Raw genomic sequence first — 24402 nt, 5'->3', positions numbered from 1 at the left:
GTATTGTAATATTAACAAGGTTTACTGCGAGTAAATACGACAATTGAACTCCATATCTCTTTCATTGCAAAAATGGACTCTTCCAAAGTCATCTCATTCCAAAATGTAGCTTTTTCAATTCAACTCGCCCTTGCAAAGAATCTACATGCATACTGGTTCATTCCAATAGCACTGCCATTCATAAATGGACTATCAACGAATATGACTCTAATCCTCCTATGCAAAAATGGACACTTCCAGTGGCACCCCCATATAAATGGATCAGTCATAACATCGAATCCAAAGTCATCAAATGTTCGAATGTCAGATTTGATATTATGGCAGACAATCTATGAGAAAAAAAACTGACTTTCTTTAGATCATAAGCCTCACGTTTTATGTTATTTTACAAAGCCCTCCTTTTCACTGTTCTGCATTCTGGATGTCGTGATTCTGCAACGGGTTTTATCATTGCAACTTTGTTTCATGAAACCCTATATATCATACTATACTAGTCAAACAATGGATGCAACCGACCTTCCGAGTTGTATTTAGTGACGGAACTCCATCATCAATAGCGGTAACTTCGACGCTGCAGGAGTAGTCTTCATCCCGTCGGTCAATAGTATCCAGCCTTTCTTTAACACCGATTTCACCGGTGGTCACTTCAACGGAGAACAGCTCACGGCAGCTACCACCTGCAAATTTGCAGATACAAAGTTTGATTTGATATATTCGTTTTTCAGGTAATAGTGTGAGGAAAGAGAAAACAGCTTGGTCGATAGATATCTTGTCAGCTGTAATATGCAAAGTGTCAATTAGGGGCCTGGTCGTACGGTTGTCCTACGATTTTACGATCGTAAATTCAGGACATTCGTGAAAAGCGGTGCACGTGTGGCACAATGTTTAACTGTAACTGAAAATGTTGTCTTAGATTCATGTTAATGGTTGGTTATGTCAACTTCTTGCTTGAAAATTCTACACCAAAATCGTACGACGACCTACGACGAATTGGACCGAAACTTTACATCACATTCGTCGTAGGTTGTCGTACGATTTTTCCGTAAAAAGGCAGCTAGCTTTTGCAGGACACATGTAAGGCTATTTCAAGAATGCCCCAAGTTTGCGATCAAACTCGAAAAAAAGTGATCGGGCCCTTACCTGTCAATCTATAGGAAACAGCGTTGTCGTCCATGTCTTCAGCAGAAACCCGCAACACGCTGGACCCGGTTTTGGTGTCTTCGGGAATTTCTATATTCTCAAGTGGAAATTTTGTAAAGATAGGTGGATTATCATTTATGTCGTTGACTGTGATGTTGACCGTTGCGGTGTGGTTTAGCCAAGGTGGGCTGGGATTGAACGCCTCTACCACGAGTGAGTAGATGTCCTTGGTCTCTCGGTCCAGCTTTATAGTAGAGAAGATACTACCTCCGGCTGGATAGATAGAATAAAACATGACAAGAATTGACATCAATCTGCAAAAGAAATGATTTTGACATCAATGTGCAAACAACTTAAAACGGCCTCTGGCAGATTTAGACTTTTCAAACTTCCAAGTTAAAACGGAACCTATATGCACTACATATTCGGTCCTATTTCCAATCCGGGGCCCGGTCGGGCTGTTTGCGAAAACGAAAAATAAAAAATGCATATCAAGAAAATACACAATATATGGGTAGGAGTAATCGCTTTACGTTTTGTGTCTTTTGCAGTCTTTTATATCATATTTTTTGTTCCCACAAGCTGCCCGGCCGGGCCCAGGATTGGAAATGGGACCGAAGCATAAAGTCATGATATAAACAGTCAAGATGGCGACTTACCTACGGCGCGAAAACCCCCATCACCGCTGATGATACGGTAATGAACGTCGGCATTTGACCCCAGATCTTTATCTTGGGCAGAGACTTGAAGTACCTACGAAAGAGTTGAAGGAGACCAGCATCAGGCCTGAGAACTTACAGTAGGTCGTTTGACTAAATAAAGCTTTTAGCAAAGTTTCCACCCGTCAGGCCGCCAGAACAAATGCCGTCACAATACATGTGCAAACGTCGCTACTATACACATGTCGTCACTATAAAAAATGCCATTCAAATAAGTCGTTCACTTCTTCATAGTATTAACTCTGACATGACGGTCATATGAATATAGTCGGACCACACACCATGATAAATCCCTCCTGTTCTTCGTCTATGGAGCCGAAGTATGTATTGTCTGTAAACACAGGTGGCTCATCATTTATGTCGAGAACTTTAATTCTCACGTCCTTTGTTGAGCTAAGGGATGGGACGCCTTTGTCCGAGGCCTGAAATAAAGAAAAGATATTGCAAAGCCGCTCTTGTCGCTCATTGTTTGTACTACAACACCCTTGTTCGATCAAAAGCTTATTTCCTTATAAGGCTTTATTTTGTTCACTCTGAAACGGTATTGGAGAAATGTGCTGCAAGTTCATAGCTGACCTTAATTGTTAGGATGATCTCGTCGTTGTCGTTGTCTAAGGCCTCTCTGTCAAGCGGTCTCTTCACATAAATCATCCCAGAGGTGATGTTTATGCCAAGTGAGTCATCTGTATGAAAATATAGACTGCATAGGTTCCACTTCGTAAAGAGAAACATAGCTTCTCGGTTAGATAATAATAATCTTATGACCACATAGCAAGAAGTCATTGGGTTCCAAAAGCAACACAGTGTGCTATGATTACCGACGTTGTGGTACATCGTGTAAGAAAAGTATGACAAGTACTTACTAATGTTGCCATCGATGATCTGGTATTCCACAGTGCCGTTTAACCCAGCATCTCTATCCGTTGCATTCACCGTCCAATTGACGCCACTGATCCCCTCTGTTACCTCAAAGATCATCCCTACCTCTGTGAACACTGGAGCCTCATCATTTACGTCCAACACCTTAACAATAACCTAAGAAAAAAACGTTAGGAAATCAATTGTAACAGCATCACGCAAGGGATTTATGTTAATGATGTTTTAAACATAAGAAAAAAGACTCATTGAATAAACCCCATTGTCAATATTTATGGAGAAAGAAATGATATCTGCAATTCTTCCTTCCAATATCAATCCCAAACGAGCTAAAACAAGATGGCGCCCGCTTGACGTCATACCCCAACATGGTGGCACCCGTGGACGAAGTCAAAATCATAACGACCACATACAACAATACTACCTATCCATGACAAGCAAAGGTATCGCGGTATCTCACCTCGTTTTCGTGCAAGGTCACGTGCGTTCTGGCCTCGCTGTGCTTTTGCGCAGGAGCACAATTCAACATGTCTATTTTCTGCTATACCTTTGACCTACATTTACTAATCTTGTACCAACAAAGCAAGGCGTCAATACGTAATGTAAATTCTATGCCATTTACAAAATGTAATAACAATAATTTCCTTACCGGTGCACTTGCTTGGCGTCCAGACATGTTGTCTTTAGCGACAATAACAAGAACATGCTGTTCCACCTCTTCTCTGTTTAACAAAGAACTATCGTCATTGGTATGCTGCCTCTTCTTGGTGTAGATTATGCCCTATGCATAGAAAGATAGCTGATAAAAGGAAACCCATCTAATAAGGAGGTTCATGGTTCTATGTACGCATGCGCAGCGAAATGCATTGTAGATAATATTTCGAGGGTGAAGGCAACAAAATTATAAACAGATCTTGTCTCGATCAGGCTTTAAACATGTCCAGACTCTGTCGGTAGGCTTGTATAGCAATGTCCAGACGTGTTTTGTTTATATCTCAGGGGCCTTCACCGTTTACATATTACCCACACTGCATTTCGCTACGCATGCGTACTACACCTTATACTGTGTCAATACTTAGTTTGATGAAAGAAAACCCATTTTATACTGTCAATACTGAGTTACTGCACTTCCTGTATTAGAGAAAATTGCGTTAGAAACATCATACTACATTAAAAAAAAAATTCAAAGTATTTCACCTACATTTATCTGTATCATTCATAACAATATATACAAGATGATTTACATGTAGAACTATTTCTTTAATCAGTATGATCATACCTGTGCATCCACTTTGAACTCAGGACTTTCCGGCAGAATCGCGTACGTGAGGCCCGCCTCCGCGATGGAAATGTTGAGCAGCGGGGAATCGCCCGGAATGTTCTCGGGAACATTAATGACGTAGGTGTCGTTGACGTTGAAGCTTAGCGGGTCCAGAGTGACTCCAGTTTCTGGCTCGATAAATTTTACAACTAAGGTTAGGCTTGAGGATAGTTCCTCCTCACCTTTATCTGTTGCAGTGACAGTACATGCTTCTTCAAGCTTTTGATTCAGTTGGACGATGCCGGTTTCTTCAGCAATGGTGAGGGTTTGGCATGATGAATCCATGGCGAACTTCACTTTCCCGTTGTCTCCGCTATCGATGTCTGACGCTTGTATTACTGTCACTATAGATCCTTCTGGTGCTGTAGAAAGCAAACTATAGTTCTGATTTATGTCGCTGATAATTGGTCGATTGTCATTGGCATCCTGGACGACGATCTGCAAGACACTGTTCTTCCCTGTTAAGGGAGGACTTCCCGTGTCTACTGCCTCCACTTCAAACTCAAAATAAGTCTGTCCTTCGTCATAGTCCAGCGTTTTGTTAACAATTACTGTACCATCGATATCATCAACAAAAAAGGTTCCTGTGGCATCTAAGATCCTATACCTTATGTCAGAATTCCCATCGGTTATGTCATCATCGGAAGCATTTATGGATCCGATCGGTGTGCCAGACTCGATGTCTTCACTTACGGAGAACCTGTAGACATTTTGTTTAAAGATCGGAGCATTGTCGTTACAATCGCGAATGTTGATAGTCAATGTCTTGTTCCCGGTTTGAGCAGGGCTGCCACGATCGCGAGCTGATATCGTGAGTGTGAATTGGTTCCCAGTTTCTGAATCTGCATCCAGGTGGCCGCTGGTTACTTTAAGCTCACCTGTAATAGGATGGATATTGAACAATTTAATTAAGCTGCCTCCGCCATCGATATCTAGTTCGTACTCTATCTCCGCGTTGATGCCCTCGTCGGCATCTGTCGCAGACAGTGTTGTGATTAGGTGACCTCCACCAACATTTTCATCTATCTCGTACTCCTCTTGAGTGGACGTTATGATTGGCGCGTTATCATTGATGTCATCAATGTTAATGATTATTGTAGCTGTTCCTGTGCGGCTTTCAGCACCCCCACCTCTGTCTGTTGCGGTGATTGTGAAATTGTACTGCGCTTGTGATTCCCTGTCAAAGGCACTGTCAGAAAGCACGTCGATCTCTGCAGTTTGTGTATTTATTTCGAACAATCCGGGGGTCTGAGGTGAATGAATCCCGTACGTGACCGTTCCGTTCAAGCCGAAGTCTGCGTCTGTCGCCTCGGGACCTAGGTTACCCTGTGTGGGTAGGAGGTTGATGGAAAAGAAAATGTAAGCGTCTTATGAAATGTGCATATTTAATTTGTTTGTTTTCTGAATAGTTAGATAAAACATTATGCAAAATAAGGTCACATAAGCTTTTGGAAGGGGAAATCTGGAGAACCACAAAGGTAAAAGGGACACACAGTGTTTTTGTTTCAATGTATCACATGCTACATACGTTTCAAGATATGTTTTTATCTCCATGAAAAAAGGCTTTTTCATGGGGATATTGTTTTGCGTGCGTTTGCGTGTGTGTATGTTTGTGTCACCGTATGCTTAAAGTCAGCATAATTGAAGAACGTGTAGATGGATTGTAATGGTATTTGGTATGTGGGTAGGTGTTGGGAGGAGAAAGGCCAAGGTCGATTTTGGGCCCCTGGAACTGCAATGGCGTATTTGTCATAATTTTCTAAAGAGAATAACTGAAGAAAGGAACAACAGATTTTCATGTTACCTGGTATGCAGGTAGGTTGGACAGAGATGTACAAACTGAAGTGCAAATTATGCAAATTGGGACTGAATTTGCATAAGTAATGAGGGATATCTACACCTCCATTCTCGTTGTAAATTTTGACATATCTATTATTGGTTATTTTTTCTTTTGAAGTTGGGTTGGCTCAAAAGGAAGAGATACAAAAGTCACATGACAATGTATTACATGCTGAACCAATAGATTAATGTAGTGAAGCAGTTAACTTACGAAGATGACTGAGGTCCTAGCCTCCGCATTTTCTGCAATGTGTCCCACGTACGACTGGGAGCTGAAGACGGGTGTGTTGTCGTTGATGTCAGTGACATTGATGATGACAGATATCTATAATATGAAACAATCAAACAAAATAAAAGGACGTTAAGTAAAAATTATAATTCAGAATCAATGAAATGAGCAAATGACCTGCTTGTTCATTAAATGTTAAAAGGTGACATTTGCTATATTATGGAAAATTTATTCAGCAACGTCGCATTGTAATATTGTCTATCAACAAATTCTGAATTTCTTACTGTATAACAATGAATGCTACATCCGCATACAGGAAGTAGTGGGCAACCTCAAGCCAACCGTACACACTCACGCCGTATTTTCAGAAAAGACGCTATTGTCGCAAAGTCCCTGTTTAGAACTTTATTCAAGCCCACATCCAGACTAGTTTCGCCTTGGTGTGGCTTTCTCGATGGTACAAGGCTCGAGTGAGCCAAGTACAGTGTGTCCTGTCTTATAAAGATCAGGTGCACAGTAGAGCAAATAGTTACATATAACCACATATTGTAAAGCAAGGGTGACAAACAGAATTTAGTTCAGAAACGCCATATGGCACATTTAAACTCGCTCATATTTTTCAACATGGTAAAATTAGTTTTAAAGCTTATGATGTTTCAAGTCTTCAATTATTCAAATTTTTGGAAATTGAAAGGGTTATTACTCACCAGTTTTCCATCGCAGGACCCCTCTTCATAGGCGACCACCGTAAATGTGAACCTTCCCTGGAAAACGGGAGACTCCCTATCGATGTCAGCAGCGGTTGTTAAGATTCCCTGACACAACAAGAAGAGACAGTCAGATCTTCACGTAAGTAGCCAAGAACATGATTGTACTAGTGCGTGGTCCGAAGACAAGATTTGTACGGTGTCTTTTTTTTTTTCTGGACCAAAAGATAGAATTTTTACACAACATTTAATATTACGATCAACCTGGGTCACAATGTATAACAAGCTGCTGCACTATAAGCTATATGAAACAAGTTCTAAATGGGTAAACCTAACGACCTCACATTACTGCGTTAGTGCAGCCATGCCATGAGTCATCCTAGTCTACAACATTGGACCAAAGCCAAACCATTGACTTCCAAATTTCTAAATATCCTATTACACAATTTTTGTTTTTCATATTGGCAGGCTGCCACACTGCAGCGCCTAAATGCGAGCACAAACCAAGTCAAATCAACAAGTACACAAACAAACAAACTGATTATAATACCTACGTTTTACGGAGGTGATAAATTTATATCTTACCGTAGTGTTGTCAAGAGAAAACAGCTGCACCTGCCCTGATCCATCGTCTTGCAATATGAACCTGTAGTCGCCAGGTGTGTCTTCAGTATTCTCCCTATGCAGCTTGTCAGTAAAATTGGCTACGATGGTGCCAACAGGGATGTGTTCCTCTATGTTTTCAACTAGAGCAGTTTGAAGGAGGCTGGACGAAACAATAGTCAATTCTACTGCCCTTGGTGCATTAGTTGATCTTGGGACAGTTCCAATATCTCTGGCACTTACAGATATTACAACCTGTAAGTCACTAGGTAGGGCTTTGGTATCCTTAACACGGATGATGCCGTCATTGGCGGAGATTTTAAAAGCATCACTGTGAGACATCAACGCGTATTCAAACATACCGTTTGTACCTATATCTTCATCCGTTGCTTTGACAACTGCAACGATGGTGCCCGCTGGGGCATCCGAAGATATGATACTAACGACGGGCGTGTTTTGGAAGATCGGTTGGTGATCGTTAATGTCAGTCACTTCCACGTTTACAGTAACAATAGTTGTTGAGGTGTGGTTAACGGCTATCGCATCAAACAAGAAAGACGACATTTCTTCCCTATCAAGTGTCTTGCTAGTGGACACAATTCCCGTAAGTTCATCCACATTGACGAATTCACTGTGGGGACCAGGTTGCAGGAAATACCGTGTCGTTTCGTCTCCATTGAGTTCTGTTGCCAAGTCTACAACGTTGTCGTTTGGTTGTTCCTCCTCTACTTCTCTTTCCAAAGTAACATGCGGACAGCCGGTTTTGTCGTAGATCCATTCCGTATGGTTCACATGAATGATAACATTGTAAATGTTTAGGAGGGCACTCGGTTCAGTACTGTTATCGATGGAGACTACCGGCAACTCGTACACTCTGTTCGGATCGAGCATCTCTGCGACTTTCAACAGGCCATTTTCTTCGAGGACAAATTTGCCTTCATCGCAACAAAGTATTTCGAACTCAACGCTTTCGTGATTGTTTTCCAACGAAAGTTCGTTTAGATCCAGAACTGTTAGGATAAAAAAATGTTATTATCTTAGTGATGAAATCACAAGGCATGAGGAAAGACAGATTAAAATGTAGCTGGTAACTGATAAATAAATGTTTACAATTATGTTAGATATCACGAACATTTTTCGGATGCTTCCTTCAATAGAAATACATGTATTGTTATTAAGTAAAGGGTATTGCTCATTAGGTGTGGGTATGCACTGTTGAAAGTAATCTGCCATATTACCATATGACAATCTTTATTGACACAACAAAAGTACAGCGAATTTCGTAGGTAGTGACATTACAGGGTCAGGGGATATTGAATGCATGAAAATTGTCATATCTCAATTCCTCAATCTAAGCAAAATCTATTGGCCCAAATATGTTACAAACGAACGCATATGTATAAAGAAAGACACCGTCGAACAATTCTTGGATTGTTACTTAACATGTTAAGCAAAGAAGGTGGACTGCATGTCTAGAATTAATTGAGCCACACAATTACATAATTAGGATCTGCTTACCTAAGGCATCTACCTTGTAGCCAGGCTGAATAGGTGATTTAACTGTCCGTGACAAGTGGGAGAAATTTCGTGCCTCTCGGCCTGTAAAGAGAAAAACCGACATGCATCTAAATAATGTTATATCAGCATGAAATTAGACTATCTCGTGAGGGAAGGACAGAAAGCTAGCTGGATCCGGGTTCTTTAATCTTTACTGAGCCGGGACGGGGGACCCTACGCGGACTACCCGTACTTACTCAGGGAATAATCCAAGTATGTTCGTTCTCATTTACATCTGAAAATTTCGATAACATTCTGACGTCTACATTTTTATTGGTTCATGCTTTTTTTGGCAATGTTTGTACTTCAAAACATATACTTCTCATCAAACACTTAGAGTCTATTCCATACATTTATGCAAAATTACTATAGAACACCACAACACAGGAAATCCGGTATTGAAATAACTGTAGAATTGTTTAAGTTCTTATAAAAAGCAACACAAACCTATTTCGCACAGTTGCCACTCCAAGGAAGTCCCTTCACAGAGTGGAGTTCCATGAAGATCTGACCTGTCCGAACAGTTCCGTGTTCTTATGCGAGCTTCCACAGCCGTGGAGTTCACATATCGGGCTCCACAGTCCTCGCTCCACGGGCTCCATTCTCCCCACGTCGATTGGTCTGAGAAATATCATCCAAATATACAATACTGTTTAAGACTGAATTATACATACGTATTCTGCATTCTACGTATGTTGGCGCTGCTCTAAGTTGAAGCGGTAAGACGAGAAAGGAATAATATATTTCATTTGATTTACTTCACCTGTAGAGCTAAAAGAAAGAAAGAAGGAAATGCATAACGTCTAAAGCTGAAGGCGGAAGGAAAGCCCAAACACCAGAGCATATACTTAACGGCTAACCTTTCCTAGGTAATTATTACAACAAATGAAAAGTGAAAAAATGTACGAGCCAGCCCTGTCTGTCTGTCCCCATCTGAAACACTTTGACACCCAGGTCACGTGACTACCCTTCAAAGCTGAAGATGACGGATGCCTTCTGAAAGAGCTTCTCACCACAGCTTCTATTCGTCGTGTGTAACGATGCACAATGTGTGAGGCAGAGACATTTAATGCCTAACATCAGAATCAAATTTGTTGGATTGAGAATGTCTTTATAGGTCCATATGATTAGCTTATACGGATGTTGGCAAAATGACTCTAACACAACACGATGTATACCTACAAAGTTCACAATGCTCCCCGCTGAACGTTTCCGGGCAGTCGCATGTGTAACTCCCCAGTTCATCCAAGCAAACGCCAAAGTTCCAACAGGTAACATTGGCGCAATCGTCGAAATCTACAAGAAAATGGGGTCAATAAATGCAATTATTATGCCCCGAGTTCGAATCCCCCTGACGCCACCGATGTTGTGCCCTTGGGAAAGGCACTTTACACGACTTTCCTCACTTCGCCCAGGTGTATAAAAATAAAAATTGGTATGTTGTTATTTGTACGTGGCACTGTTAATATAAGTTATAAAAAACTTGAGTGCAGTGCCACGCCGTCCAAAACCGAAGTAAAAAAAAAATTATCATGCATTTGCTTGTAGTTATACAACAAATATCCACAATACAACAGTATATATATATAGAATGTACGTAAGAGGTATTACGATGTACTAAAACGTGTCATTCTGTCAAAGAATTCTATCAAAGTTATAGCATGGTGAGATTTTTTGCAACAATGTTTGTATCTTACATCTAATGCCATAGTGAAAAATATTTATTTTACAAAATATATTTGAATTTACAAAGAAAGCATCCATAATATTTTCTAAACTCTAAGGATTTAACATTCTACTACTATAATCTATCTAATACTCAGACAGATATTCTATTTCAGGGTAGCTAGCTTCTTCTAACTTACCAACACACACAAGTGCTTCTCCGGATGATGCGTCATAAAATCCCTTCGCACAAAGACAGACGAAAGAGCCTTCGGTGTTCGAGCATGTCTGATTCTGGCTGCAGTTGTGTAAACTAGATTCTTCGCATTCATTAATGTCTGTAAAAACACAATGTAGAACAAAGCAGCATTATCTTAGCAGGATAGAGGAAATATCCTTTTCATCTCAGACACGGCGTTTGAGGTATAAACATACACTTTTGAATTACGGGTACTGATAGAAAAATTACGTACCGAAGTATTATGTTTGAAATGCTACGTTATATTGCTGCAGCCAACAATATTCTGGTATGCCGTTCCTACTGCAATACACGAAATCTGTTTTTTTTTTCATACGTAAAATATTCCTAAAGTTTCATGAACAACCTTAGTCTCATAGTCGCATACATTAAGGTGTGCTTAGACATGGGATTCCTTGAAATATAGTGCATTGAAATAGGCCGGCATACGTACTCAACAGTACTTAATAATTTTTTTCTTATTACATAACAGCATTAATAAAATACGTACAACATTCTTGATGTTTTCTGTACCTTAACACTACTAATGTGTGTTACTTCACATACCTTCACAGCGAAAGCCATCACCGGCGAATCCGGTGTCACACGTGCAGTTATACAGTCCAACTCCAATGACGTTTTCACAGGTAGCGTTTGGATGACAGTGACTAGTTCCGTCCTCACATTCATCCACATCTGTGATAAAAAAGAATAAAAAAATGAAGTTAAAACAAACTGTTGTTTACGGCAACTGCAGTAAGACCTGTCCACATACCAATGATCAACACAATTCATCCAGAGGTTGGATTGCTTTGATAATTGCTGAAGATGGATTTTGTTAAAGTTATGCTGATAAGTATCCGGACAACACAGCCCCCCCAACACAGTCGCAGCAAAAGCAATGCCTCCATTTTTCTTGGAGATAACCACCCGATACATATCCAATTCTCGATAGTAATGGTGTTATAGGGGAAGCATTAAGTGCATAGCTATGGTACAGAAGGACGTCCTTCCGTCCTCTGAAGGAACTTCATTCACCATAGCTATGGGGAACGCATTTATTGGCTACCTCTGCGCACAGGCTGATGGCAAGGCCTTTCGTGAGCACTTCAAAATGGCGGCTCTGCAGACTACTACTGCTTGCTGTGCACACGCATTCGTGTCGAAATTGTTAAAGATGCTGTACTTTTTGGAGTTCTGACGATCTACGAATTCACCGAAGTACTTATTGCCTGTCATGCCAACCTTATGATGGCTCTGGCAAGCTGCATCCACCGCAAGGCCGCACGCACTACACCAATATTTTGCGGTACTCCGTACGGCAGTATCCTGAAGCGTTTGGAGCTCATAAGTCATATCTAAATATACGCATGTAAAAAATATTTCAAACCGGGATAGCCTACGATATTGGGTACATGAAAGCGACTTCAGTTTTTCTGTAAATAAAACGATTCTCTTACTCTCGATCGCGAACCTGTTTTTTTCTCAGTCGCAAATAAGATACCGCAAGGCCGCGCGCACTAAATATTTTGCGGTACTCCTTACGGCAGTATCCTGAGGCGTTTAGAGCTCATAAATCATATCTAAATATACGCAGGTAAAAAATATTTCAAACAGGGATAGCCTACGATATTGGGTACATGAAAGCGACTTCAGTTTTCCTGTAAATAAAACGATTCTTTCACTGTCGATCGCGAACCTGTTTTTTTCTCAGTCGCAAATAAGATACCGCAAGGCCGCGCGCACTAAATATTTTGCGGTACTCCGTACGGCAGTATCCTGAAGCGTTTAGAGCTCATAAATCATATCTAAATATACGCAGGTAAAACATATTTCAAACCGGGATAGCCTACGATATTGGGTGCATGAAAGCGACTTCAGTTTTCCTGTAAATAAAACGATTCTCTCACTCTCGATCGCGAACCTGTTTTTTTCTCAGTCGCAAATAAGATACCGCAAGGCCCCGGCGCGCACTAAATATTTTGCGATACTCCGTACGGCAGTATCCTGAAGCGTTTAGAGCTCATAAATCATATCTAAATCAACGCAGGTTAAACATATTCCAACCCGGGATAGCCTACGATATTGGGTACATGAAAGCGACTTCAGTTTTTCTGTAGATAAAACGATTCTTTCATCTCAATCTTTCATCTCAATCGTAAACTCGGTCGCACATAAGTTACCGCTAGGCCGCGCACACTAGATTCTTTGCGGTACTCCGCACGGTAAAATCCTGATGCAAACTGATGGTGAAACAGTACTCACAAGGCTTACGAGCAAATAGCAGTAGTTCTTGTGGAAATATATAATATGATGATATGTAGCATACGGGTCATACGACTGACCACAAATAACTTACTCCACTTTTCCACCAAATGAAAAAAAAAAAAAACTGTTCTCTCAAAGCTGGTCATTAATGTAAATGCAGCTTGCCAGGACCATCATAGTTTAGCATGACAGGCAATAAGTACTTCGGTGAATTCGTAGATCGTCAGAACTCCAAAAAGTACAGCATCTTTAACAATTTCGACACGAATGCGTGTGCACAGCAAACAGTAGTAGTCTGCAGAGCCGCCATTTTGAAGTGCTCACGAAAGGCCTTCCCATCAGCCTGTGCGCAGAGGTAGCCAATAAATGCGTTCCCCATAGCTATGGTGAATGAAGTTCCTTCAGAGGACGGAAGGACGTCCTTCTTCACCATAGCTATGCACTTATTGCTTCCCCTATAACACCATTACTATCGAGAATTGGATATGTATCGGGTGAGATAACAATGATTCCCGATAACCATTTTTGTAAAGCTTGTCAATTACAAGAATTACACTGGATAAACAAGTCTAACATTTAATACATCTAAGTTCGCGGTGGTTTGATGTTCGTGGTTTCTTCACCGCCAACTTAAAACCACCGCGAACTTAAGACCACCGCGAAAATGCTTGTTTTGTTTTCTGCCCACTAACCACCTGGTTTCAACCGCGAATCACCGCAAACCCTCAATTTTCTCCCTACCGCGAAATAAGATTAGACGCATTTACAGTATATCTTTTGATTACATATGATGACAATAGATATACCTGGGATGCACTCCTTCCAATCCCTATCGTCTCCATCGCAGTCTGGAGTGCCGATGTATCCTGACATGACAGAACAAGACCGTGACCGGACACGGGACACCATGGCGGTGCCGTTTGATACTCGACAAACGCAGTCGTCACTCCAACTGCTCCAAGTGCTCCATGTAGAGTCATCTGAAAATGTTACAAGCTGTATTAGCCGAAACATAATCTGAGTTGGAGAAATACATCCCTTTGTGAGTGGTGTAAATGAGGCTGGGGGGGGGGGGGGGGGTCGATATCGACTTCCAACAACCTTTGACCTACTCCTGACGTCATTCGTGTCCAGAGCGAGCGATTGGACCAGATGAAGAACATTGAGCGAGTCAATCAAATTTCCGGTGAGTCCAATTTTTGAGTTGGAGAATAGCTTATTTCTTGACAATGTTACAAGCTCAACTTTTTTTAAAATTTGCTACGAAACCAATCGGTTACCATACTGTGCTCGTTCCTTGCCTTACAGATTGGAGAATATTTTTGAGCACATTCTGTTGTTCAATTGCTCTTCAAATGCTACACTTTCTTTCCATAAATCGATTGCTCGAACTGATGCAAATCTGGGAAAAGTGACACAGGCTGACAGTCATCCAGTTTAAATAAAATACATCCATCCATCCATCCGTCCGTTCGTTTCATGAATTTATCTTTTGAAACAACTCTATCAGCAATAATAAATGTACTAAATCAAAGCAAGGACATTGATCAAAGGAAGCGATACTTACATATGTTGCAGAGGTCGCCTCTGCTACCGTCCGCACAGTGACAGAAGTACGATCCGATGAGATCGACACATGTTCCCCCATTGAAGCAGTTAACACCATCACAGTCGTCAATGTCTGAAGAGAAATGTTGACACAAAAGGAAATCATTTTGGGCAGTGTGACTTACGATGTCTATTTTGTTTAGCTGTAAAATAAACAAATTCACAATGAAATTTGATATGATAGAATAAACAAAGCAGATATGGTAGACGAAAGAGGCGTTTCTGAACATTTTGATATGTGTATAGAATGTTTTTGTTAGAAATTCAACAAAATGTGTTTTTAGGTACACGTAAAGGTATAGTATGTATTATTAACTAGCTCATGATAATCAACTAGGAGTTAGTCATCGCAGACTAATTGAAATTACTAATACAATGTATGAAAAATCTACTTACTAACGCACATGAAATAGGGGATATCGCTCAACTACTTACCAATGCATGTAGACCCTTGTTCTATAAATCCTTCATTGCAAGCACATTCATATCCGCCCTCTGTGTTCGTGCATGTCTCATTTTGGGTACAGTTGTGTAGGAATGGGTCGCTGCATTCGTTGATGTCTATGGTTGATGTGTAGGAGAAAAATGAAAAAAAAATGTCGTCAGTCAAAACTCTCAATACAAACTTTGCTGGCAAGACAACGTTAGTGTCGACATGTGCTTGGAAAAGTAAAAATCATCTAGAGTTACATGTTTAATCTGAACCTTTGAAAACAACGAAAAGTCACCAAGTTTAATTGTCCTAGTACACGTCATTCAGTAGTTATAGTACGTCAAAGTTGGCGCGGGCGTGTTTACCCCCCCTCCCCCCAGTCTAGATAGGGTTATGGTGTGCTTTGTTGGATTTCGTGCAATGACTACATTAAAATAGGCCTTTCTTAGCTCTTAGCCATACTTGATAAAAAGGAATTAAGAGTGGGCTTTTACATATTAGATAAGAACATTCATGAAGAATAACATTCGTGATATTTGTCATATCGTAACATTACTATTGTTAGTTCCTTCACATACCTTCACAGCGAAAGCCATCACCAGCGAATCCCTTGTCACATTTACAGTCATACAGTCCAACACCGATGACGTTTTCACAGGTAGCGTTTGGATGACAGTGACTAGTTCCTTCTTCACATTCATCCACATCTGTAATTAGAAAATGGCAAGAAGCTTAAGGTTAAGTAGAAGTAAATGGAAAGAAGACCCTAACCACATACCAAATATCAACACAATCCAGCCAAATTTCAGTAAGTTATGCTGACTACAAATATCCGGAAACACAATCGGTAAACCCCACAGACATACCAAAAACAATACCTCAATTTTTCGTGGAGGAAACAATGTTTCCTGATAACCACATTAGCAAACCTATAGTAGATTACAATAGAATAATACACTGAATAACAAAGTCTAGCATGTAAATGCATTAAAGTTCGCAGTGGTTTAAAGTTCGCGGTGGTTTAATGTTCGCGGTCTTTGCGATGACCTCTTCACAGAAGGTATCGCGAAAATGCTTCTTTTGTCTTCTGGCCGCCTAACACATTGTTTCAACCGCGAACTAAAAACAACCACGAAGGCACGAACCCTCAATGTTCTCCCTACCTCGAAATAAGATCACCGCGAACCTAATCGTATCTACAGTATATCCGTTGACTACAGGTGGTGACAATAGGTCTACCTTGGATGCACTCCTCCCAATCTGTGTTGTCTCCTTCACATTCTGGAGCGCCGATGTATCCTGGCGTGATACGACAAGACCGTGACCGAACACGGGACACCATGGCGGTGCCGTTTGATATTCGACATAAGCAGTCGTCACTCCAACTACTCCAACCGCTCCATGTCGATTCATCTGTAAATGTTGCAAACTCTGTTAGAATGGCGTGTAATTTGAGTTGACAATTTGACTATATTTTGAAGGAATAGTTTGTTCTACAACTCCTCTTCTCTGTGAGTGGAGTAAAGGGGACCATCTACATCAGGCGCACCAACATTCTCTCCACCGTTACGGGGGGCGATATCGACTTCTAACAACCTTTGACCCATTGCTGACGTCACAGATGCAGCAAGAGCGCAATCACACACGTGCCAGGCGTACTTGAGTTAGATAGCTGAAGAACACTGAGTGAGAGTCCAATTTTTTAGTTGGAGAATAATATTTTTCTTGATAATGTTATGAGCCCAATCAACCATGTATTTGCTGTAAATCCGGTCGGTTACTGTACACGTTCTTTTCTTAACAGATTTGATAACAATTTTGTGCATATTCTTTGACTCAATTGCTCTTTGAATGTCTAAACGGATGCATATCGTAAATCTGTTGAAGCATCTCTATCATAAGTTATTACAGCACAGAAAACGATGCTTACAGATGTTGCAGGTGTCGCCTCTGATACCATCCGCACACTGACAGAAGTACGATCCGATGCCATCGACACAAGTTCCCCCATTCAAGCAGTTAACACCATCACAGTCGTCAATGTCTGAAGAGAAATGTTGACAAAAATGATATCATTTTTGACTGCATGACTTACCATGTCTATTTGCTAAGCGTAAAAGAAACTTATAGCCCAATGGATAGTTTTGTATATATCCAATTGATGTTATTGTTTTTAGCATTAAATCCTCATGCACCAAATGAAAAAAAAGACAAAATGTTTAGTTTATTGTTATCACATCGAACTAATAGAGTGATAATTTTCAAATCAAACATATGACAAAGTTTGTATTCATTGTGTTGTATGATATATATCATTGGAAGGCAAAGTAGGGGATATCGCTCAACTACATGTACTTACCAATGCATGTAGACCCTTGTTCTATAAATCCTTCATTGCAAGCACATTCATGTCCGCCCTCTGTGTTCGTGCATGTCTCATTTTGGGTACAGTTGTGTAGGAATGGGTCGCTGCATTCATTGATGTCTTTGGTTGATGTGTAGGAGAAAAATGAAAAATGTGTCGTCAGTCAAAACTCTCATTCAAACTTTGCCGATATAACAGCTTTATTTAGTGTAGACATGTGCTTGAAAAGGTAAGAAAAAATATCAATGAGGATGATATTTTTTGTATATTTTGACACCTATGCGATGATTTCGACTCTCATGTCACGGAAGGCACCCGTGGTCCATAGAGATAGTCTTTTCCGGCAGTTTCGAGTTTGCCAAGATTTGTAAAGATCTGCTTTGAGTTAATTGAATGAAACCATAAAAAGCAGGCCGTGTAAGTTGTTGGAGGCTGTTGCAGTAAAATGTATACATTAATAGATTATTACAAGGTTGTATGAAGCTTCAATTCACATATAATAAATAAAGGAAGGTCATTGTCACAAGTACGCATGTGCAGCAAATGAATTATGGGTAACTGTCTAAATGAACGTCCCTGAGAAATAAACAAAACACGTCTGGACATCGTTATGCAAATCGACCGCGATGGGGTTATAGGGCTTTACCTTTGACATGTTACCCACATTTCGTTTCGCCGCGCATGCGTACGTAGAATCTTATTCAGCATGGCTAATCCTCACCTTCACACAGAAATCCGTCTCCAATAAATCCATGATCACACGAGCAGTTGTATCCATCCATGCCGACTACATTTTCACATGTCGCATTTGGGTGACAATGATGCGTTCCCTCCTCGCACTGATCAATATCTGAGGGTAAATATACCAATGCTTGGAGAATCATTTTTATCAAAATCATCCAGAGTTACATGTTTAATCTAAACCTTTGAAAGCAATGATAACCATGAATATGTACCTGAACTTTCTGTAGGATTTAGGCATCGGGAAAATGAATATTTTGTAACATGACATATACCTATCCCATTGATATCCAGGCCCAACTAAGAGTATTTGTGCAGCCTTGAATACATTGTTACTACCCCATACCTTTGTTTTTGTTTTGCCTTTTTCCTTCTAGCACACACACACAGACACACACACTCACACACAATTGTGAAGACATCGTCCTACCAGTGCAGTTGAGACCGTCTCCTCCATACCCATACATGCATGCACAGTTGTAGGACCCGTCTGTGTTGTAGCATTGGGCGTGTTTATGGCAGAGATCAGAGTCATCCATACACTCATTGACGTCTGAAGAAGAGAAGAAGCACAGGTTATAACATGTCCCTTATTTTTCACAGTTGCAAATATGTTTGGTTGAATGTACATAAGTTAAAGTGAATATAAACGAACATTGATTTAATGCTTGTATCACTAATACATGATTCTGTAAGATATGGTGTATGTACAAGTGAAATGCATTGTGGGTAAAATGCCAAAGGAGAACTTGTCAAGAATTCTTGACTGAATTATACTTATTACATGTCTGGACGTGTTTTGTAAATGTCTCTAGGGCCTTCACACTTGTCAGATTACGCACAATATATTTGTCTGCGCATGCGCAATCGGAATTATAAACCTCAGAAAAAATCGTTCTAACCTTCGCAGTAGGTGCCGTTTCCGGTATAACCAGGTGGGCAGACGCACTCGTACAGAACGACGGTATCCACACATAAGGCATCAGGGTGACAGGTGTGGTTGTTCCACATACACTCATCAACTTCCGATGGAATCTGTGTTGGACATTCGCTGGAGACTTGTTGGCTAGTCGTATTCGGTATTGTCGAGGTTTGAAATGTGGATACAGAAGACATTTCAATTGATGGACACGAACATAAGCCTTCTGGTGTATTGGTGTTTGATGTTGACTCTTGGGTTGTATTCAAGTTCCGTGGAACATCTGTTGTTGTCTCCCGTGTAGCTGTGTGGTCTGTCAACGGTGTAGCTGAAGTTGTAGGCAGTATTTTAGTTGTTTCTTCTGACGTTGTCTCCTCTGCGTCGGTTGTAATCCATGCCGTCGGTGTAATGGAATTTGTTGTTAAAGCCACACTTGGTGTTTGCGATGGTGTAGGTTCTATCCTTGTTGTCTGGGTTGTAGCTAAAGCTGCAATTAGTGTTGGGGTTGTGACCTCTGTAGTTGAGCCTTCTGTAGTTTCCATCCCCGTAGTCGTTGAAGTTGTACTTTGTGCCTCAGTACGTGTTTCTGTAGTTTCAATCTCTGCCGTTGCTGTACTGAAATCTGTTGTCTGGGTTGTAGCTGAAATTGCATTTAGTGTTGGGGTTGTGACCGCTGTAGCTGAGCCTTCTGTAGTTTGCATCCCTGTTGTCGTTGTAGTTGCAGTTGTACGTTGTGCCTCTGTTATTGCTTCTGTAGTTGCAATCTCTGTCGTTGGTGTAGTGAAATCTGTCCCCCGTGTCTGTGTTGTAGCTTCTGTAGTTGGGGCCTCTGTAGTTGGGCCTTCTGTAGTTTTTATCCCTGTTGTCGTTGTAGTTGTAGTTGTACGTTGTGCCTCTGTTATTGCTTCTGTAATTGCAATCTCTGTCGTTTCTGTAGCGAAATCTGTCCCCCATGTCTGTGTTGTAGCTTCTGTAGTTGTGGCCTCTGTAGTTGGGCCTTCTGTAGTTTCCATCCCTGTTGTCGCCGTAGTTGAAATTGTACTCTGTGCCTCTGTCCTTGTAGTTGAAATCTCTGTCGTTGGTGTAGTGAAATCTGTACTAGATGTCTGGGTTGTAACTTCTGTAGTTGAGCCTTCTGTAGTTTCCATCCCTGTTGTCGCTGCAGTTGTACTTTGTGCCTCTGTCATTGCTTCCGTAGTTTTAATCTCTGTCGTTGGTGTAGTGAAATTTGTACCCGATGTTGTGGCTTCTTCAGTTGTAACGTTTACCGTCTCTGTCTTCGTGTCTGTAGTATTTGTTGTTTCTGGTGTTTGCACTGGTGTAGTTACGGGCTGTGCCGCAGTTGTAGCTTGAGCAGTGTTCTCTTCCGTGGTTGGTCTACTCGTTCCTGCTGCTGTTTGTCGTGTTGTAGCTTGCGTTGTTACAAACTGTGCCGCTGTTGTAACTTGAGTGGTGTAGTCTTCCGTGGTTACGCCTGCTCTCGTTGATTCCGCTGTTCCTTGTGTTGTAACTTGCGTTGTTTCAAACTGTGCCGTAGTTACAGCTTGAGCCGTTGTACGTGCCGAGGTTACGCGTTCACTCGTTGGTTCCACTGTGTCGGGTGTTGTAGCTTGCGTTGTTACAAGCTGTGCCGCAGTTGTACCTTGAGCGGTGTAGTCTTCCGTGGTTACGCGTGCGCTCGTTGGTCCCGCTGTGTGTTGTGTTGTAGCTCGCGCGGTTACAAACTGTGTTGCTTGAGCGGTAGTTCCTTCCGTGGGGACGGGCGCACCGGTTGTTGTTGCATCTGTAGACAGCGCTGTAGTTGCTGGACGCTGGGTGTAACCGTCGCTGTTACTATGAGAACTAGACGGCTGTGATGTTTGTGCAATGGTAGGGTTTGTCACGGGTGTCGTAGCTGTGCGATAATAAAGTAGGGGGAATTTACTACATGTATTCAACAGCTATAATTGTATTTTATGATGTTGAAGATGATGCTTAAAAGGTTATCAAAACATCTTATCTTAACCACCGTCTTGCAGTATGTGCGTTTTTATCAATACGCACCAAGGGCCTTTACAAGTTAACCCTATCTAGACTTGGCTTTTTGGGGATTCCTGGGACGGGGGGGGGGGGCATTCGCCCTCCCTCATAACTTCCGAACGGTATGTTGTATCATCACCAAATTTGCAGGGGGTGATGTACACGTACAGTTTTATAATTCCTAGAATTTTGGTGACGTTATGACGTAATATGCCGTAATTATGACGTCATCGATGTGATTTTATTGGCTAAATGGGGAATTCCCGTAATATCTAAAGGTATTGAACAAAATAGTATGTAGTATTGATTTCGAGGCATAACAAGCATGAATTATGAATATCAAATCATGAAAGTTACATCTAATTACATATGACCCTAAACATGTAGGAAAACTAGTGTGGTTGATCAAGAAAACCTAAGAAATATCATTATAGTGATTTTTGCATAAAATGCCTGTTAGAAACCCGTTGTCATGGCAACATGAAAAATGATAAACTTATACTATTATCATGATATTATTGCCAACTAAATTTTAGGAAAAGTCACCAAGTTTGGTAGTCTAGCATACGTCGTTCGGCAATTATACGATGTCAAAATTGGAGCGGGTACTATTACCCCCCCCCCCCCGCAGTCTAGATAGGGTCAAGAAGCATGAAAGGTCAGTATGAATAGCCCTTGTTGTGGTCAAAAAGAAACATGTGGAAAGCTAGAGCCTGCAGATACATGTCTACTGTAGAGCTGGAACGATCGTGTGGAAGGTTTGTCGTTGTGGCTCTCAGTTGGTTGGAGAGAATTCCTTTTTGTGAGACATATAGTTTATATATTTGCACTAATCAAACTAAATGTACATGGATTGATAGGGCACACAGGCACTGTCACATTTCACACACACACACACACACACACACACACACACACACATACACACACACACACACACACACACATTCACTCACTCACTCACTCACCTATACACTCACAATGTACATAGATTGATAGGGCACACAGGCACTGTCACATTTCACACACACACACACACACACACACACACACACACACACACACACACATACACACACACACACATTCACTCACTCACTCACTAACTCACTCACTCACTCACTCACCTATACACTCACTCACAGGCACACATACACACGCACGCACTCATTCACACAGATACACATACACAAACAATGCGTGAACCTTTTCAAAATCACATACTTATCTAGATTTCGCTCTTATGTAGGTCGATGGCGCCTTTGTTACTTTGATGTGTACCTAAGTTATGTACTCTGCCTCCCCCTGAGTTTACATTGTACACCTACCATACTAGTCAAGTATCTTCCTTTGTATATCTGGTAGGTGTAAATGCTGTCTATAGAATAACAGGTTCATATCAGGTGATTTTGTAATATTATTCTGTATATTAATGCGGAACAACAACACTGGACAGGCTCTTGTTTTAGGTAGATTGGCCTTATGGAACTGTATTTATGTACCAGAAGATGCCATACTTTCTACCTTATACAATTGCTGTGCAATAAAGTTATTATTATTATAAAACGAGGAATTAGCATTGGTTACAACACCTACTCTCGAGCCCCCTTGCAATGGCCACTGTGTGAACATGGCGTAATGTTACGTGTTACATTACACCTATTCGCACACCAATACCCGTGACAATTCTGATTGGACAGTTGTGTTTGACTGAAACAGTATCCACACGTTCCACGGCAGTGGATTTCAGGCTTGAGTAGCAGATTCGATCAACCCGAGAAGTCTTAAAAAGCCCCCCAAGTCAACAGGCGCATTCTTTAACACAAAGGACACCATGTTCAGGTCACTGGCGTAGCACGTACGGTGAGGTCATCTATTTGGCAAAGTCTTCAAGAAAACGAACTTTGATTTATTTGCGCTACTGCCTCAATGGCATGGTCAATATTTATTGATATCTCGGGCTTAATGATAGACCTAAAATGTTGTGTGTTTTACAGTGTTTTGGCAGTCGAAGGACAAATGGAAATGTATGGTGTTTGCATTGCGAATGATGGCAACATGTTGTTTCGTCTATCAAATGAAGTACACGCGTGCAAAGGCATACCCATTGTCAATTTTGGCACATCTAAACGCACGAGAATGGGCGTACGCTAACATTTCTATTCACGCCGAAGATTTCTTAGGCTAAGTTCTATGACATTTCAATATAATAAGCGTAAAGCGTCTTATATGCGAGAAGTTTCAGCATGTATTTACTCGCAAAAGCCGATGCAAATTTACCAGTACACTACAAAAAACAACACGTTCCTTAGCTATCAGACTATATGTTCTGTTCAAGATTTAAATGGGCTACACTTTGTTTGCAAAACAGGGTGTACGTCATGCCCAGTCATTCTTTAGAATCCAGTCTGACACTCAGTTGGTGTGTCTGGTATTCAACACATAGTTGAAGATAACTTTGTGTTATTCCACAAACATCCTGGTTAGAGGTAGCTTAGTATCTAGGCATATTCACAACGTTCAGTCTTCGTAAAGAAAAGAACAAACAACATTGTACTTTGTCCTGCCCTTGTTTTTCAAAATTCTAGCTGAACGAAATACATAGAAACAACTAAAAAGTTGACAACTAGAAACATTATTCTACCAACACAAATGAGCTTTCATTCGACCTAACGTTAGCAACGGAGATTTATATTTTTTCTTTATAAAAACACAACATAAACGTTTCATTGTTCTACTTGTATGACCTTTATGTGACGTGACAGTCCAATAAAACATTTCAACTCACCTTCTGTAGTTTGGCTGCAAGCTGTTTTAACCCAGAATACTAGAACCAACACTAGCAGGGATCCTCTTCCTCTCATGTTGATCACCACTATCATAGTAGAGAGTGGACGTAAATATGTCCAATGCAGAAAATTCAGTATTGTGAAGTGGCGAGCTTAAACAGTCAGGGGATTTCCACCCATAGTCTCGTTTTTTGTTTCCGTCAGAAACCTGACACTTCTGCGCATGCGGTGTTTGGTTACACTAAGTAGTATAGTTAGAGCAGAACGTTTATTATTTTCAGGAACCCCAAAAAGTTCCAATGCTCTGCCAAGTGTTTATAATGTATTTGCTATATAAATATCCCTTTGATCAGATGATTGATACCA

General features: G+C 41.0%; 1 protein-coding gene across 4 annotated transcripts in view; it reads right to left on the bottom strand.

The window, feature by feature from the left end:
• LOC136448399 (cadherin-23-like) overlaps positions 1–24239 on the bottom strand; it is a 32252-nt gene extending 8013 nt beyond the window's left edge. The window contains exons 1-27 of one of the 4 annotated variants that reach the window (XM_066447849.1): positions 24036–24239; positions 19212–21122; positions 18740–18862; positions 18290–18418; positions 17563–17688; positions 17134–17247; positions 16443–16616; positions 15782–15910; positions 15206–15331; positions 14730–14843; positions 13969–14142; positions 11462–11590; positions 10857–10994; positions 10174–10287; positions 9439–9612; positions 8953–9033; positions 7417–8444; positions 6832–6939; positions 6107–6220; positions 4015–5382; positions 3385–3516; positions 2723–2894; positions 2436–2542; positions 2141–2281; positions 1800–1893; positions 1141–1413; positions 517–677 (exon numbers count right to left, since the gene is read on the bottom strand). In XM_066447849.1, the coding sequence (XP_066303946.1) occupies positions 517–677; positions 1141–1413; positions 1800–1893; positions 2141–2281; positions 2436–2542; positions 2723–2894; positions 3385–3516; positions 4015–5382; positions 6107–6220; positions 6832–6939; positions 7417–8444; positions 8953–9033; positions 9439–9612; positions 10174–10287; positions 10857–10994; positions 11462–11590; positions 13969–14142; positions 14730–14843; positions 15206–15331; positions 15782–15910; positions 16443–16616; positions 17134–17247; positions 17563–17688; positions 18290–18418; positions 18740–18862; positions 19212–21122; positions 24036–24129 (7548 nt within the window). In that variant the 5' untranslated portion in view covers positions 24130–24239. The remainder of the gene's footprint in view (positions 1–516; positions 678–1140; positions 1414–1799; positions 1894–2140; positions 2282–2435; positions 2543–2722; positions 2895–3384; positions 3517–4014; positions 5383–6106; positions 6221–6831; positions 6940–7416; positions 8445–8952; positions 9034–9438; positions 9613–10173; positions 10288–10856; positions 10995–11461; positions 11591–13968; positions 14143–14729; positions 14844–15205; positions 15332–15781; positions 15911–16442; positions 16617–17133; positions 17248–17562; positions 17689–18289; positions 18419–18739; positions 18863–19211; positions 21123–24035) is intronic. The other 3 variants (XM_066447850.1, XM_066447851.1, XM_066447852.1) reach the window with 3 other exon arrangements.
• Between the last annotated feature and the right edge of the window lie 163 nt (positions 24240–24402).

This window comes from Branchiostoma lanceolatum, chromosome 14 (genome assembly GCF_035083965.1).
Source record: "Branchiostoma lanceolatum isolate klBraLanc5 chromosome 14, klBraLanc5.hap2, whole genome shotgun sequence".
In the NCBI taxonomy this organism is placed as follows: Eukaryota; Metazoa; Chordata; class Leptocardii; order Amphioxiformes; family Branchiostomatidae; genus Branchiostoma; species Branchiostoma lanceolatum.
The sequence above is the reverse complement of the archived record's forward strand: the minus strand, read 5'-3'. Positions and strand labels throughout refer to the sequence as shown.